This window comes from Oculina patagonica, chromosome 11 (genome assembly GCF_052425735.1).
Source record: "Oculina patagonica isolate OP01 chromosome 11, crgOcupat, whole genome shotgun sequence".
NCBI lineage: Eukaryota > Metazoa > Cnidaria > Anthozoa > Scleractinia > Oculinidae > Oculina > Oculina patagonica.
The window spans coordinates 342,882-360,853 of record NC_135768.1 but is presented as its reverse complement, the minus strand read 5'-3'; the positions used below and the strand labels follow the sequence as shown (position 1 = coordinate 360,853).

Here is a 17,972-nt window from a genome sequence, read left to right as displayed (position 1 = left end):
CTGGTGGCGTTTCTGGTGCCCTTTCAGCAGGGGGGGTTGGTGCTGCAATGACAGGGATTGGCTTACCTGCGGCCGTTCCGATTGGCATCGTCGCTGCTACGTTCGGTGCCAGCGCTGCAGTGTTAACTGGTTTTTACAAAAAACTCGAGCCCAAACTTATTAAGCACTGCAAAATCATGGCCCTTGCCATGTCAAAGTTTGATACTGTCAACCGAATTCTTTCCAAATCTCTTGTTGACGGCAAAATAACAGATGCTGAGTTTCAGAGCGTTCTTAATGAGAAAGAGGGTTATAGATTTCAAAAAGAAATCTTTCGTAAAGGCACACTTCCAAAAGAAATTAAAAAGCAAAGAAGTCCTGATATTGAACGGCTGAGAAAACAGATAAAAATGGAAGAACTGGAGAAATTAAAAAAGCGCATTTCAGCCGAGTCGAAATCAGATTTGAGAAAATAAACACTGGATTTCATCTTAGTGTGCAAAAAAATAAAATAAAGTTGTAACAGAAAGCGTGAAATTGCGTTACACAGCATGACACAGAGCGTGACAGTCACGCGTGACGTTGCGTGACAGGTCAAACGAAAGGGCAAAACCCTGGTCGGGGGGTGCTCGTTGGCTGTTTCTTGCCTAGCCCCGGCTAGGACTTTATTCGGCCCCTGACAAGGGGGCTGTCGTTTCCCATTTTACCTCTGAGAGCGAGGTTTGAAATCCCGAGGGATTTCTGAGCACCCCCACGTTATCAGTAGGGCCGAGGCGGGCTCACCCGAGGGGCATCTCCCACTGAAAGGAGTTCCCCTATACCCCGTAACCCACCGTGGCACAAGCCCTCAAACAGGATTCAAATGGACGGCCAATCCATTACCTCCCTAAGGCTTCACCAGTCAGTGAGATAACTATTCTACGGCACGATCGCCTATATATGTTGATCCAATTTGCCCCGCTTTCACTTGTGGTACCCTTTTCTCTGTCATTCACCCAAATTTTGCAATATTTGAGCACTTACGCATGCGCTTTTGGGCATCCGGATGATCATTAATTAGACACTTGGTAAAGATTGGTAAATTGGCTAAAATGTTGGTGCTTTTCCACGCGATTTGCTTTATTTTAACCGAACTTTCTACACCCGTTTGGCAGAATGAGGTCAGACAGATAACACAACAAGTCGTGGAAGCAATGCTTGAAGCAGAAAAAAAAATAAACAGGCCCGATTGAGTCCGATGTTTCGGGAAAGTTCTTTCGATCGATCGATAAACTTCTGTGATCAAATCCTGTTATTTCTCGATTTCTTCTCTTCGCTTCACTTCGCCAGCTTCTGTGGGGACACAAAAACTTACAGCGCGTTAACTGAGAGTATTAGTTTCGTAATATCTGTTTTGTTTCGTTTTTATCGGCCCAAACACTAAATCCTGATGCGACCGCCATGTTTTCTTTCTGCTCGTCCAAGGGCCTGAGAACTAGAAATATGGTTTCCAGACTCTCTCTGAAAATGTCACGCAACTCACGTAAGTCGCTCGCGATTTTGCGTACCGCTCGCGGGGCAACCATTTTTCTGTCAAAAAAACGTTTTTGCACTTTGTCAGACAATGTTTTGCATGTTTTTAACACGTGTTGTTTGTCAAAAAGTTTGCAAGAAGCTTTTTGTCAACTGATTTTAACAATTCGATGGTTTCTTCTCTTATAAAAAAAATCTTCTTTTTTTTGCATTTTTCTGGTAATTAGGACGCATGATGTCTTGTTCTTTTGTGTTATTTGAAATTTTTTTGGGGCATGTTGATGTGATTGATTTTCTTCCTTTTCCTATTTTATCTTTATTGGGCATTTGTTCAATAAGAATTAATTCTGGCACAGCAAGACAGCTTGAGATTTGTGAGCGCTCAAGCCGAAGAGATTTTGAGTGCCGCTCGCGATTTTTGCACACACATATACGGTGGCGCTTTTGGACACTAATCAAGACAAGGAGCGAGGCGAGCCCGGGAGAGCCGAGCGAGTTGTCTCGATTTGTGCCAAAAGCGCCACCTTATATGTGTGTCGGGAAAACAAGGAAGCGAGGGGGGAAGACGGTTAGGGAGCGAGCCGTTAGTCCCCATTCCCTTTCGCATCAGTCCCACAACGCAAAGCAAACTTCGCACTATCAATCCCAAGACGCAAAGCGTCCCGCAGATGACCAAGGAGGGGACGAGGTAGGTCACTATACTGCAATCCAACTAATACTGAAGTCCTGAATCGGAACATTCAAGCAAGTTCAGGTCTCGAGAGTTACAAGTCACTTCTTTGACAGCACGCAGATGATCAGCATCAAAACTGTATCCATCTGAAGACCAAAACGACTCACCTTTACGAGCTGGGCAGATTGACAGCATGTTAAAGGAGCAATGTCACGATATTGTAATTCATTTTTCTGATTACTTTCAAATTAAAGGAACCTCAAAATAATAGACTTTTAACATAGACAAACAACAAAGGAGTAATAAAAACGCGAAAATAACCGAGGAGGGTTTCGACTAATGATGCGTTGTCCTTGATATAGCATCCATGTCTCTTTTAAGCGTAAAGTTTATACTGTGGCTGGCCGGCCAGTAGATGCAGCAGAGATAGTTTGCTGGTTTCCTGTTTGCGTTGTTCTGCTCTTCCGATAGGTTTCCATTCGTGAGTTGGTTGGTGCGTCAGGATGAACACGTCCTCTCTTACAACAAAAAACTTCCACAAGTCTCTCCCGCATCGTCTTATACAGGAGCGCATGAATGATTGGATTGAAACAAGCCGAGGATTTGGCAAGGTAAGCTGGAATTGACGCGCCGATATCGCTGATCAGATCTGAGTTCAGAATGGCAATTGTCGAGGAGAGGGCGTACGGTGTCCAAGCGATGAGATATCCCGTCGTTATTGTAACTGTGATGCGCGCCATTTTACGCTCGGCTTGAAGGGTGTCTTGGGTGGTACCGCTGTTCTCGCCCCAATTCTGCACCGCTTGTTTAGTTAACTCACTCATGGCTTTGTAGGTCTTGTAGTAGCAGTAAATGATGACTGTAACAGGAAGCACAAAGCACGCCAGCATTAAACACACGGTGAATGACGCATCACCCGCCTCTCTTGATCGCCAATTCACGGAACAGCTCGTCCCAATCCCCTCCTGCTCGAAGCTCGACCAACCAAGAAGGGGCATCAGGCTCCAAAAGAGTGAATAGCACCATAGCATCACGGACAGGATTATGGCTTTTTTCTGACCGAACTGGTTTTCGCCATCGTTGTACAGCCTGCATATTGTGAAGTAGCGTTCATACGCGGCACCAGCCAGGTGCATCATGGAACCAAGTCCAAAGAAGGTTGTGAGAAAAGCGTAAACTGTACAACCAGCATCTCCGAAACTCCACTCCCCTCGTACATTGGACGTAACCACCAGAGGAAGCGCTACTATTGAGTACATTAAGTTACCAATCGCAATGTTCAAGATGAATACGTTTGGGGCATCTAAAAGTCGAGGGGTTGTGAAGTACAGAAGACACACGAGAAAGTTGAGGATTGCCCCGCTTGCTCCAATGATTGAGGACAAAACCGCGAAAACTGTAAACACACTCCTCATCTTGTCACCTGAAAAACAAAGAAAAAAGTCTTTCTTTCTATTTACTGCGTTTTAGCCATCAACCTAGCACATATATGGAAAGATGAATTTACTCAAAGTGAAGTTAATGTTTGCAAACCTTAGATCATTCAAAGTATCCTGCGTCGAACTTTACAAACAAATGCGTGAAAAGCTTTCGTTTAATTTAGATCTAAATGTGGCTTGAGCACAAAGGCTTTGTACTAATACGTGAAAATGTATTGTTCAAATTAAAACAATCTTAAATGAAATTGCTTTTTGTTATTTTTTCGATGCAGCATTAAAAGTTATAGCCAGTCTCACGAACAAAGACTTTTTGAATCTTACAAAAACTAAAACAGATGGTAAATCTAAACACAGAGTTAAAAACCCTCGTTTAATGTTCGCTTTCAATAACAGCTTCGTTTTTGGAAACAGATTATCATATTTTGAATCACAAACCATTCAGGCCGAACACTAATGTTTTTAGTCGAAGAGCAACCAAGAAAAGTCTCTCTGTGTGACGTTAAGCATATGGTGACTTTTCGGAATTTTTCTTTTTTCTTTACGTTAAAGGAGCTTCGACACGAGTATTTCGCAGATTTTTGGCCTAAACTGTTTTGAATTCAGTGGTAGGCAACTTAACCCATGAAAAACACTATCTTTGAACATCTAAAGGAAGAGGCAACCTTTAATTGCGGATAGAAATAAAACTTCGACTATAAATAACGAATTTTTTGAAGACGCACGGAAACAACTGAACTTGAAAAGTTTGGCCTCAATTTTCAAATGAAATAAAGACACTTTATTTATTTTTATTTTATTTTCAATTTTCAACCCATTTCTATCCTGGCCATCCGCAGCCAAATACGCCTGTTAACGCTTGTTTTAGTGCACTTATATAGCAATTGTTAAAGTATGGACCATTATTTTTAGCTTTCATACGACTTAAATTAAAATTTTGTCTGTTCACAAAATCTGTTAAAATTTGTGACAAAGCCCCTTTAAAGAGAAGCTGAAATAAGTACCTCAAAAGCTAATCCCTCCATTCCGGAAAAACCTGATCACAACTAACTATTCTCACTGGGAGCCCTCAAGCACAAACGCCCCTAATTCCTTTAGGATATCACTTGTTTACTTCCCTGCTTCTGTATATACTCGAGGGAGTCAACTGTGCATAATTTTTGGCTAGTTCAGTATAAATAAGTCTGTTTTGTCCTGTTTTTCACTCTCTTCGTTTAAACGGACGCCAGACATCAGATCGTCGCCCCACCCTCCTCCCCGCAGCGATGGCTCACCTTTGTGCCTTTATAGCTCCCGCTCCTTTCCGCCTCCGGGCTCGCCTCTTCCCATATCTTATCCCAACCTGGGGCGTTTGGGTGTGGGGGCTCCCGGTGGGAATTTATTACTATGCGTTGACCATACGCGTTTGGCCTTCAAACCAGTCGAACTGATAGCATAATATGACTTAATGGGAACTCCCAAGGATATATTTAATCCATAGCTGTTGACGTCAGTTCTTGTTACTAAGCAACAACTCTGACCACTTAAAGAAAGACCGCGGACTCAGTCGATTATATTCTTGCGGTAAATTTATTCATGCTGTGTTGACGCGAGGACGAGGTCTATATAAAAACGAGTTTATATTTTGTATACTATCTCTTGCTTACCATGCTAGCTAACCGTATACATCTAAATATACAAAAATCCAGTTGAAAAATGAAGAATTGACAGTCTCAGTAAAAATTATTCAGATAAACCAGGACTTTTCATATTCTTCTACTCCTTACCAAATGAAATAAGGCGCGAATCAGACAATCTTATGTTTGTAGCCATGGTAAAAAAGTTATCTTATCCATATGCTAAGTTTTCGCTCTCTTTTAATTCGTTTTATTATTAGGATTAGTATAACTGTTTTATTTGATGTATATACACTGTTTTACTTGATGCTTATTATTGTAAATAGCTGTAGGATTAGTCAGATTTAGCAATTTTTAATATATTATCGGGAAAATAAATTTCACTGTAACTTATGATACCTTAGTTAGAATTAGTAGGTGAAGAGCCACCTAGTGGAAACACTACTAGTAAAGTATTTTCTGAAATCCTACCAAGAAAGCTTGTTTTTAAATATCCATGTCCTTCGATCGGGAACCCCCGATTATGGCTCCTGGTTGTGAACAGTTTTACGACAGGTCAGGGTCAAACAGGACTTTGTTTTTCTCAAATTAAACCTCTGACACGGATTGTCGAGTTTGGATGTGACAGTCTTCCTTGACGAGTTTGGATTTGACGCGCTCGGTTCCAGGCCTCGTCTGCTCACTCGCATAGCGCAGATTGGCCTGGGGACGAGGCTGAGAAACAACTACTGGTACAGAGGCCATACAAACGGCAGTTGCATTTGCGTGGCGTTTTCATTAAATGTTTTAATACCAGTTTAAATGTCAGAGCCACAGTTTGAATTAACAAGACCTAGCCCCTTCCAGTGTATTCATGTATGTAGTGTTATTGCAGCCCTAAATCTGGCGCATTTTGATATGAGACGGTGCTACTTTGTTGCAGTAGAGAAAAGGCTTAGATTGTATTGTGCTGTGAGTTGTGCTTGGCGTGGCCCTAATTTGTGGCCACTTTGTTTTGTGGTTCTACTTTGTAGCTAACATTCGTAAGGTCCTAGATTACAGTGTGCTAAAGGTAAATGTGCTTGAAGTGGCTCGGTCTGTTATGGCGGTAAGGCGGGAAAACAGGGTGCGCGGGGGTAGATGGTTAGGGAGCGAGCCACCTTGAAGTGAAGTCGATCCTGAATCGGAATATTCCAGCAAGTTCAGGTCTCGAGAGTTATAAGTCACTTCTTTGACAGCACTCAGATGATCAGCATCAAAACTGTATTCATTTGAAGACCAAAACGATTCACGTTTTATGAACTGGACGGGACTGACAGTATTTTAAGTGGAATTTAGACTGTGGGTGGCCCTCCAGTAGATGCGGCAGAGATAGCATGCTGGTTTCTTGACTGTGATGCTCTACTCTTCCGGTAGGTTTCCATTTCGGAGTTGGTTGGCGCGTCAGGATGAACACGTCCGCTCCTACAACAAATGAGATCAACCAGTCTTGTTCGCAGCTTCTTGTACAGGAAGCCATAAATAATTGGGTTGTAACAAGCCGAGGATTTGGCGATGTAAGCTGGAATCGACGCGCCGATATCGCTGACTAGACCTGGGCTCAGAATGGCAAGTATTGAGGAGACAGTGTACGGCGTCCAGGCGATGAGAAATCCTGCCGTAATGGTGACTGTTACCCACACCATTTTACGCTCTGCTTGAAGGGTGCTCTCTGTGGCCTGGCTGTTGGGGCCCCAATTCTGCACCGCTTGTCCCGTTAGCTCACTCATGGCTTTGTAGATTTTGTAGTAGCAGTAGGTGATGACGCTTACAGGGAGTACAAAGCACGCCAGCATTAAACACACGGTGTATGAGATATCACCTGCTTCTCTTGATCGCCAACTCACGGAGCAGCTCGTCCCAATCCCCTCCTGCTCGTAGCTCGACCAACCAAGGACGGGCATCAGGCTCCAAAAGAACGAATAGCCCAAAGCATCACGGACAGGATTATGGCTTTTTTTCGACTGGACTGGGTTTCTCCATCGTTGTACAGCCTGCATATTGTGAAGTAGCGTTCATACGCGGCACCAGCCAGGTGCATCATGGAACCAAGTCCAAAGAAGGTTGTGAGAAAAGCGTAAGCCGTACAGCCAGCTTCTCCGAAACTCCACTCACCTTGTGCATTGGAAATAACCACCAGAGGAAGCGCTACTATTGAATACATTAAGTCACTGATGGCAATGTTCAAGATGAATATGTTTGGAGCATCTAAAAGTCGAGGGGTTGTGAAGTAAAGCAGACATATGAGAAAGTTGAGGATTACCCCGCTTGCTCCAATGATTGAGGACAAAAACGCGAAAACTGTAAAGACAGTCCTCATCTTGTCACCTGGGAAACAAAGAAAAAACTCTTTCAGTCAACTACTTTCTGTTTTTAGCAATTTTACCTGGCAGATATCAAGAGGGGTATTTAAACGCAATCCTACTCAAAGTGAAGTAAATGTTTGCAAACCTGAGATGAAAGTTTTGTGCGTCGAAGTTTACAAACATAGGCATGAGAAGCTTATGTTAATTTAGATCTTTTTACCTGGAAAACAAAGAAAAGAAAACCTCTTTCAGTCAACTATTTTCCGTGTTTTAGCAATTTACCTAGCACATATATGAAGAGAGGAATTTAAACGCAATCCTACTCAAAGTGAGCTAAATGTTTGCAAACCTGAGAGCAAAGTTTCTGGGTCAAACTTTTCAAACATACGCATGAAAAGTTTATGTTTAATTTAGATCTAAAGCACCTGAAGTTGACGGAGTATGTATAGTGACTAATACGTGAAAATTGTTTGTTCAAATAAAAATATTCCCAAATGAAAAGTGGTCTTTACACTAAGCAGGTGAGGCCAAAAAAAACAAAGCTGAGTAACAAATTGCTTGGGTTCTGTACGGAAGTCGCCTTGAATGTGGCTGAATGCTGCAGTTGCCATACCACCAGAAACTAAACAAAAGCGAAAAGAAAACAGAAAATCGATAGTTATTGAAATCTGAATGCTGCACTTTTTTTTCAATACATGGGTAAATGTTTAGTTGCCATTTCACCAGAAACTAAACAAAGCGAAGAAAAAAAGGAAAATCGATAGTTATTGATATCTGGAAGGGAAATGAATTATCATACGGAAAAGGGGTTTGAAAAGCTGAGCAGGTGAACGGTGATGAAGTGAGTTTTAGTTTGGATATGTAAATACAACATCTTGATACGTTGAGAAAACATCCTCTTGTGTAGAGTGATTAAAAATACTCGTGATGCTTATCCTGGTAATTTATAAACAGTTCAGATAAATTATCCTGGTTTAACCAGCTTGAATCAAAGTGCTCTCAAACTAATCTTACTTGGACCCAAAAAATTCCCAAGGCATTTAAACAAATAAAGTAAGGATACATTTTGTGTTTACACAGTATGTAAACATGACCTTCCGTCTATTTCCTGTCTCTGTCTCTTCCTTTCATTTTATTACGGTTTGAAAAACTAAAGGCTGAATTTATGATAATAGCCGACAATCACAACCCAGCAGTTCTCTTCCTTTTTGTTTTGCTGACTTAAACTAAAGACACATTTCTTGGCACTTCAAGTAGTATTAAGTATTAAATTTAAATTACAATACATGTGCGTTTATTTTCATTTGATAAGACACAATGGGCTCCAACTTCAAGATAGACCGATCGATTGGTAAAATTTATCGACGCAGAAACTGTCCACAGCAAAAAAGAAAAATAATAGAATAGTATCTCCAAGAAAAGCAACTTGAAAATCCCTTTAATGCTGAAGATTTGACCCCCAGTTGTCCTTGGTAATGAAGTACAAGAATTTAGCTCACTTTGAACCAGAAGGATTTTGAATTATTCTTCAAGACTAATGTAATAATTATGACTAGTGCATGTTCAGATGTGACTTTATAATTTTCGATGCTGATTAGTCGGTTTGATTTTCTTTTTTAGGCAGCCGTAATGAGTAAACCAGATATACATTATTCTGAACCGTCTAGTGATCGTTACATGGACGAACCCTCGGTTTCTCAAAACTCCCGATTTCTCGAGCCAATTTTCTTTCCCTTGGATAGTACTTCTTTGTAATTTTACCTTCGATTTCTCGAAACCCCCTGTTTCTCGAAGCCGCAATGTTCGTTCCATAGAGGTTCGACGAATCGGGATTCTACTGTATTTCAGCGCCGACAGTTGCAGAAAAACAGGGTCGCAGCACATACATAGCACACACTGCAGTTCATGATAAGACTTCCTCGGATGGTGCGTCTTTATTGACTGTGCCTAGCAAATTGTTTTTAATTTGCTCATCGCTCGTTATCCCTCTCAATCTCTCCAAATTTTAATCATCCTTATTACTTTCTGGTTTCTTTTTACCTCTTTGCTGTTTATCTACCTTGATAAAATATTATCTTGAGTTTTATTTCGATTTAAACTGAGTAATTTTGTGCATGGCAACAACTGTTTACAGTATCTTTGCATAGCGCCTTTAAATAACTACTCCACTTCATCATTGATTAATTTATGTACTGGCTTATGAACTCACGGCTGGAGTGAACGGATTCAGTTTTACGCCGATTATTCGGTATATATCAATCATTTTATCAACTGAAGCGGTCGATGACTAATTTGCGACTAATCCAGAAGCAACCATATTGTCAACAACACGACAAGCTTACAGCAAATAAAATGCACTTTTAGACGGGCATCTGAAGTCGAACAACTTATTTACATACACCGGTGGTGACCAGCTGCTAAAAGAAGCCATACAGCCCATATTTGAAGCATTAATCCTCTTTAATAATTGCCATAAGTTTCTTTTAATGTTAGTTTGGAGAATGTGCATACATATCAACACAATACTCCTTTCTCAAGTCACCTATCTTGGTGGGAAGGTTTGCCGGTTGATGAAACACTTTTAAGGGGCTTTGTCACGGATTTTACCAGATTTTTAAACAGCCAAAATTTATATTTGTGTCGCATGAAACCTAAAAATAATAGTCCATTTTTATTGAAAATTGCTATATTAGAGCACTGAAACTATTAACAAGCATCTTGGCTGCGGATGGCTTAGATGGAAGGGTTAACTTTTCAAGCTGTTTCCGCGCGTCTTCAAAAATTTGATATTTATAGCCGTAGCTATTAAGTTGCCTACCACTAATTTCAGAACAATTTAGACCAAAAATCTGCGAAACCACCATGACGTAGCTGCTTTATATTTATTCCAAACTTGAGGAAGACTTAAGTTATGATTTTGCCTCCTTCGAATAGTTCATTATTAAATCGCGCTCAGTCAACAGAATGAAGAATACCCTTGATCATTTAGAATTTTTCATGTTGACCTCAAAGGAGTCAACAGTATTTTTTATTAACCTCGTTCGCTGTGATTGGTTAGTGCGCGCCCATCTTCCTGAGAAGTGAAATTTGTTTGTTTTAACTCTTGAAACAATTTCGCTTTTGGTGGCATAATCAAATATTTGAAGATGACTATCTCGATCAATCAACCTCTGCAGGCGATGTTGCATGATTTCTACAATTTGGAAAAGCTAAAAACAAATAGAGAAAAAAAAACTATAATGACAAATACCAATTAGCATCAAAATTCACTAAATGCACAACAGTTCGAAGTACATTTATTATTCGCGTAAAAAGCCGAAGTGTTTCTAAGAAAACATCTGTTAATAAAAGAGACTTTTGCCTTCGCTGTAAATGCAATTGAAAATGACTAGATAACAAAAACTGGCTTTTCCAATAATTGAAATTTTTGCTGGTTCATGACGCTGTATGGTCGCATAATAGTGTGCTTTTTGTTATTCTTTGATGATAGAAATTGCTAATGTGCAAGTAAAGCTTTCAATTCTGGAAGGAGATAAGTGCAGCATAGAAAAGTATTGCCGGTCCTTAAATCTCATAAACAAAGAACTTTTGAATTTTAAGCAAATATAAACACAGAGTTAAAAACTCGTGTTTAATGTTCGCTTTTAATTCCGCTATTAACAGCTTCGTATTTGAAAAACAGATTATCATATTTTGAATCACAAACCATTCAGGCCGAACACTTATGTTCCTTGTCAAAAAGCAACCCAGAAGGGCCTCTCTGTATGGCGCTCAGGTATTACATATATGGTGACTTTTCAGATTTTTTCTTTTTCCCATTGCATTAAAGAGAAGCTAAAAAAAGTACCTCAAAGGATTATCCATCCATTCCAGAAAATCCCGATCATAGCTGACGGCGCGTTCCGTTTGACCTTCGCCCGAACCAGTCGAACTGATAGCACAATATGACTAAATGGGAACTCCCACGGATGTATTTAATCCATAGCTGTTGATTTTTGACACGTCAGTTCCTGTTACTAAGCAACAACTCTGACCAATAAAAGAAAGACCGCAGACTCAGTCGATTACATCCTTGCGGTATATTTATTATGCCATGTTGACGCGAGGGCAAGGTCTATAAAAATGAGTATTTTGTTAACTATCTCTTGCTTCTGTTGCTTAGCTAGCCGTATACGTCTAAATATGCTAAAGTCCAGTGAAAAAATGAAAAATTCACCAGTCGGTATAAATTATTCAGACAGTTCGGTATTTGATCACTTCACCTGTTGTTTAGAGGAAGATGGCCTAACGGAAGTATCTCAAGATGTACAACGTACGTCCTGTTCATCAAAGGTTTTGTTTGGTTTAGTGAGTGACGTATGTAGAGAAAAAAAAATTAAGGGTAGTTGCTTTAAATGAAATGAGAATTATTGGTTAAAATATTTGTGTTTTCAAGTTATTTTCCAGTTTCCATGCATGATTAAGACGATTAAAAGATGGTCATGAAAATTTATCTTCAAGACGACATCATTTCCTTGCATAATAGGGAACATTGGCTTAAACGAGATGACCGTGTTTTAATGTCCTGTTCTGGCTACCGGAAAACTCCCTTCACGTAAGTTATATTTGGGCGAAAGCAGTACGACAGCTGAAAGTTATTTACAGTAAGGCTAGGAAATATAATAAAATATTTCTCGATTCCGTTTGCTGGAACATGCTTGTCCTAGAAAAAAATCGACTACGAAATTATCATTATTTCATTTCTATGAGTACCAACAAATATATGAGAAGTCTTTCCTTTTTATTTTTAAGGAAAATGTTTTAGGCTATATTAAAGAAAGTCCTGTTGCTGGACAGCATGCATTAATAAAATCATTGAATTTACATAATGAAGTTTTTCTGGCAATTTAATTGCCTGTTTTTTACACAAAAGTATATTCATATAGTTGAACCTGTATTAAGCCCGAAAATTTCTCCCTTTATTTTCTGTGAATGTGACCTCTATTCAGTCTATCAAGCGGTCGCGGTCATTTTTTACAAAGCATTTTTATCGTTGTCACCTGTGTTAACCAGGCTACATAAAAGGAAACCATACGAATGTACCTTCAATATGGTCATATTAGTGCTTTTTTTACAAATGATGAAAAGCGATTCTAAACTTCTTTCTATGACCAATTCATCTTGTGTGGTCTGCTCCGACGTCAAATTCGTACTGCAGTAGAATCTTGAACCTCTTTCAAACTGTCAGCCCGCAATTAGCATTTCATCCAACGGACCATTTCGGAAGGCTTGTTATCCCCTTAGATTTAATCATTAGTGAGATGTCACTTCGCACTTTCGTGATATGGGAATATTATAACACCTCTTGTTTTTGAAAAGGTAAAAGTGTTGTATATGTCAGCTACGATTTTAAGAAAAGTAACAACAGCTCGCAAATTCGGGTAATAAGATTTGTTCCCTAAAAGTCTCTTCCACTTTAATATTCAGCTAGAAAATCCGAAAAGATTTAACCGTGTTAGTATACACAAATATCCAGGCCCTAAACGATACGGGACAACAGTACAACGACATTCCAAGACTTTTGACTGAATTTACTCGTTGGGTGCTCCTGAATTAGCGGTCGGTTATCAATTCTCCAAGGGTGACCGTATAATACTGGTTTGACTGGATTTTTGCAATCGACTTCCAACTTCGTATCCAATACGAAGCGTGTACGCACAGTGAGGTTTAACCTTATTACAATTTATTTTCGCGACACTTTAGTTTCGCGATTTGGTATGGTCATATTTCGCGACACTTAATTTTAGCGATTTTGTTATTTTTTTAGAAACTGAGTCACTTTATTTTCGCGAATTATGCCGATAAATCAATCATTAAATACCGTCGCTAATTAACAAATAAAAATAAAATAAAATAAACCAGACTACGTATAAATTTTTGTATTCGATTTGTATATCTCTTTACTCGTAATCATGGTACAGTCCAGTTGGTAAACACCATCAAGGTACTGTGTCTAGTGTTAAAAACTAGCGATGCACAAGTGCAACAAACTGGGAACTAGGGCTAAGTAAAGGAGGTGTACAACTTCGGTTAGGCCAATGAGCGAAACAATAAATTGAAATAAACTGTTTTCCAAAGGACTAATATTTCGCTTAAAGCTTCTATGTATGGTCACTTAATTTTCGCGCATGCAAATTTTCGCGACACTTAATTTTCGCTACATCAAATTTTCGCGCTTTTCTGAAAATCGCGAAATTAAAGTGTCGCGAAAATAAAGTGTAATACGGTACTTTTGTGAAGATTTGCCCGTACAACCTATGTTTTTAATCGCTTTGGGGATTTCGGAAAAGTGATATGAAAAGACACTTTTAAATGATAGCGGTTCATTTTTCCTCAGCTGTAGGGCTCGAATTCAAGAATGAGATTTGGAAAGCTAATTTGCCTCCAACATTCATTTCAGTAGGAACAAATCTGAAAAAGTTGGCCCAAATTTTCAAAAAAAAAACACACACACGACTTCAGATCAAAAGCAGATCTTTCGCGTGCATAAACTAATCAAAGCTTATTGCTTATGTTGTTAGTTTACTTTATCTAAAACGAAAGTCATGCATGCAAATAGACACAGAATTTACAATACTCTACCTTTGGATTTGTTAACAGTAAAGATATGTTTATTGGAAATTCTACGATTTCTCATTATAAGAAATAAACGAAGTAACAGCGTTTAAAGGAAAATTAAAGAAAACGACTATTTAATAGCACAGTTTGTTTCCTGTGCAGAACTAACAGCACAAATCAATCATACGCTTATCAAAAACTTACCAAAAACTCACCTTTCAGGATGGTCTTAGTTTTTATGTGATGTGATTGCTTCTCTTCAAGAAATGCACTGGTCGATCAACTGGCTGCTGTTTATACTTCAGCAGAGAATTCATGAAATAAATGCAAAATTCAAGTTAGCAACGGAAAAATATTACTCTTACTTCCTGCACAAACAAATTGCACTTCTTTTTATTTGACTGATTCACGTGGCCTGGCATTAACATCACAATTAAGTCTATACATGCAGCTTTTGTAACTACTCAGCTCGCCAAAATAATATCGTTGTTGCTTGCTTGCTTGATAACGTTTTTAATCTCTGTGAGAAATTGTCCTCATGTCGGAATTTCATATTTAAAATTGATTTTGATTAACCTTTAAAAATCGGACAAGCAATTCAGCTCGTTTTTACTTGTAATCAAAACTTAACTTTAACTATTTTTTTAATGATGCGCGTGCATTTTTTACATTTATTTTATCGTGGTTCAGTAATTATATAACTAAACACAAAACGTGAGTAAATACTAATTTATTGAACTATTTATAAAAAGAATAATACACGTGCTAGTTATTGTTATATCTTTAGTTTTTTTATAGCTTTCTCCGCGGATAATTATTATATAACAAAGATGGAACGTGAGTAAGGTTTTGAGGTAGTCCTAATTCCTTCCCAGCTTGTTCATTTCTCCCATTTCCAGCCTCAAACAAGTCCACTCATTAGAGATGGTTTTCACTGTTTTTTGTGACGAAGCCGCAGTAGACAACTATTAAAGAGTCCGTGCTGTTCATTGCGCTTCAGATTGTGAATTATGTACGTTGTTTGATGCTTCCGACCCGACCCGACCAACACACATAAGCCTGGTTTTCACTAGCGACGCAAGCACAAGCGCAAGCACAAGCAAAAAGGACAAATTTTCATCCTTGTGCTTGCACAAGCACAAGCATCAAAATGCAATGCGCTTGTGCTTTTGCTTGAGTCGAAGCCGTTTTCACTTTGAAATAAGAGCTGTTATTCTTGAGCTTGTGTTTGCGCTTGTGCTTTCGTCGCTAGTGAAAACCAGGCTATATAAAGTGGGACAAATATGCTAGCAAATGAAAATATACGTAAGAATTACTCTGGAAATAAAACGTTATATTACTTTAAAATAGGTTTAAAATGATGTGGAAAATAGGGATGGACTTTCTTTCTTCCTTTTTTTTTCTGGAAAGCTGGTACAAAAACTTAACACAACTACCGGCACCTGACAAACTACTTATTCGCGACGTAAACAGAACCGACAAACAAACCGCTAACAGAACGACTTAATTTGACTAACAATAGACGGATCGAAACTGACCAAACAACTTCAACTGACCAGACTTATAACATCATCGACTGACAACAACTTTTCACTTGACTCTGAAGATGACTTCCGCTCAGGTTGTCCAAACGTCAGTCACCAACAACAGTTCTTCTCAGAACTACTCTCACCCGGACGATCATACTATACGACCTACTAATATACATGTGGCCCTCTATGCAAAACTAAAAACTATAAAAACTACAAAATTAAGAGCTATATAAAGTACTATTATAATAAAAATAAAAAAATTGGGCATGTTTACAAGATTTAAGCGTTTAAAACTTGTATATTCTTGTAAACCGCTGTGAAAACAAGTACACTCATTAGAGCTGGTTTCTACTAATTTTTGTGTCACTTTCTTAGCGTGTGTACAGCCGTCCAGCTCCGCTCGCAACTTTTTTTTTGAGCGGAGCGGGACGGCTCTACAAAGGCTACACTTTCTCTGTGTGTTAGAATCGAAGTCGGAAACTTAAGAGCAGGCTACGCAAATACTACAAATCATAATCGGAAGCCAATGAGTCAAAACGTGCCGATAATTACGCTTATTATTATGATTTACGTAATTGATGGTAGGTAAGGTAAGGTAAGGTAAAACTTTATTTATGCAGGGTGGTCCATTCAGCACAGTGGCTGGTCTCCAGAGGGGCCCTGCTAAATAAAATTTCTAAAAATATAAAATATCTAATTGTTTAAATAGTTATAAAAATAGAGTTAAAAGCTAATGTTTAGTAACTGAAATAGTTATATAAAAGAGTTTAAAAACTAAAGCGAATTACAAGCATGAACTGGTATATAAAAAGATAAAAATCGTAAATTAGGTGCTATGAATAAAGTGGGCTTTGACAAGATTTTTAAAAGAGGAGAGTGATACAGCTTGTTGGATTTTTAAAGGTAGTGAATTAAAAAGGGCTGTGCCAGAAAATCTAAAAGTACGCTTGCCAAGGCTAAGCTTGGGTTTAGGTAGATGGAGGTACGGCTTTCCACAAGTTGCTCGGCAACTTTTTGGCAACTTTTCAGGATTCGAGCAACTTTTTCCCCTTCGAGCAACTTTTTTCCTCTCGAGGAATTTCCAGACCGAAGATCTCCGAAGGTAATCCGAGTGTTGTTCAAAGGCAATACGAACGTTTCCGAAGATTTACGAAGTTTGCCGAAGACTTCCGAGGAACATCTGAAGACGTTTCAACTTTCTGCTCTTTCTGCGTTAAAACATTACAAAACTCGTCAGCAAACATGACGTCATCGATATCTTCACGATTTTTCTCAGTTAAAGAAATCCTTGTTGTTTAACAAATTTTCCCCTTAATATGTTATTAAGATACTTTTTTTTGCTGTAAAATTGCATAAAATTGCTTAGAAATCTTATCCTCAAAGGGAAATTAGCATATATTTAGAGAAATTATCTTGATTAGAAGCAGCGTTTTGGATTTTTTGGAGCAACTTTCGAGCAACTTTTATTATCAGAAGCAACTTTTTTGGATTTTTGGAGCAACTTTTGAGCAACTTTTTGAGAAACTACGGGCAACTTTTTGGGAAATCTCGAGCAACTTGTGGAAAGCCCTAGATGGAGGTCAGCCTTCCTTCGAGTGTTGTAGCCATGTACATTGTAGTTCCTAATGAAATAGTTACTTAAATACTGAGGGACTAAGTTATGCAAACATTTATAAACTAAACCACATTTGTGTATTTTACGGTTTGTTTCTAAGTCAGCCCACCCTAAAACATTAAAAGTATCTCTAGAAGAGTCACGCTTAAGAATGATACGGGCAGCACGGTTTTGCAACCGCTGTAGACTTTATGATGGCTCCGACTCCGACAATATTACGTATTCAGGAAGTGGCAATGAACTTGAACTTGAACTTTATTGAACTTTTTTTCACAAAAATTCTGATCAAAATATATGGCATGGTACACTGAGCAAATTAAAAAAACAGCTTAAAAAATATTATGTGCAAAAATAGGACGAGTACAAGAGAGGACGAGAGGACGAGTATCATTTATTCAGTGAGGAATTATACTTGCTTTCATTGTTGTGTGATTGCAGTCGAAGAAAATGCTAGACAAAGAAACACAAGCATGTGCACAATTAACTCATGTTTCTATGTTATAAAATTACACGCGAAGAAATTGTCATGCAAAGTCCCTTTTAAATTTTGTTTTAAATTTTGTCCCTTTAAAAATTTTGTTTATGGCAATGACATTGTTTAAAATAAAATACTGAAATATTTATTTTGCTACAGTTGCGTTCGCTTATGAGAACGGGCCCTTTGTAAAATAATCAAATTCATCCTGAT

General features: G+C 38.7%; 1 protein-coding gene and 1 pseudogene across 2 annotated transcripts; both read right to left on the bottom strand.

Moving 5' to 3' along the window:
• Window positions 1–2,502: 2,502 nt before the first annotated feature.
• LOC144629460 (pinopsin-like) lies at window positions 2,503–3,582 on the bottom strand. Its single transcript, XM_078487664.1, has one exon. The coding sequence runs from the start codon at window positions 3,577–3,579 to the stop codon at window positions 2,554–2,556; it is 1,026 nt and encodes a 341-aa protein (XP_078343790.1). The 5' UTR covers window positions 3,580–3,582; the 3' UTR covers window positions 2,503–2,553.
• Window positions 3,583–6,421: 2,839 nt separating this feature from the next.
• On the bottom strand, window positions 6,422–7,864 carry LOC144630282 (melanopsin-B-like; annotated as a pseudogene). The gene is made up of 2 exons (XR_013566498.1): window positions 7,761–7,864; window positions 6,422–7,562 (listed from the first exon to the last, which is right to left on the bottom strand). The product of XR_013566498.1 is annotated as a melanopsin-B-like (transcript).
• Window positions 7,865–17,972: the final 10,108 nt, after the last annotated feature.

Excerpts from the sequence above, each read along its gene's own strand:
- LOC144629460 (XM_078487664.1), bottom strand. The coding sequence starts at position 3,579 with ATGAGGAGTGTGTTTACAGTTTTCGCGGTTTTGTCCTCAATCATTGGA.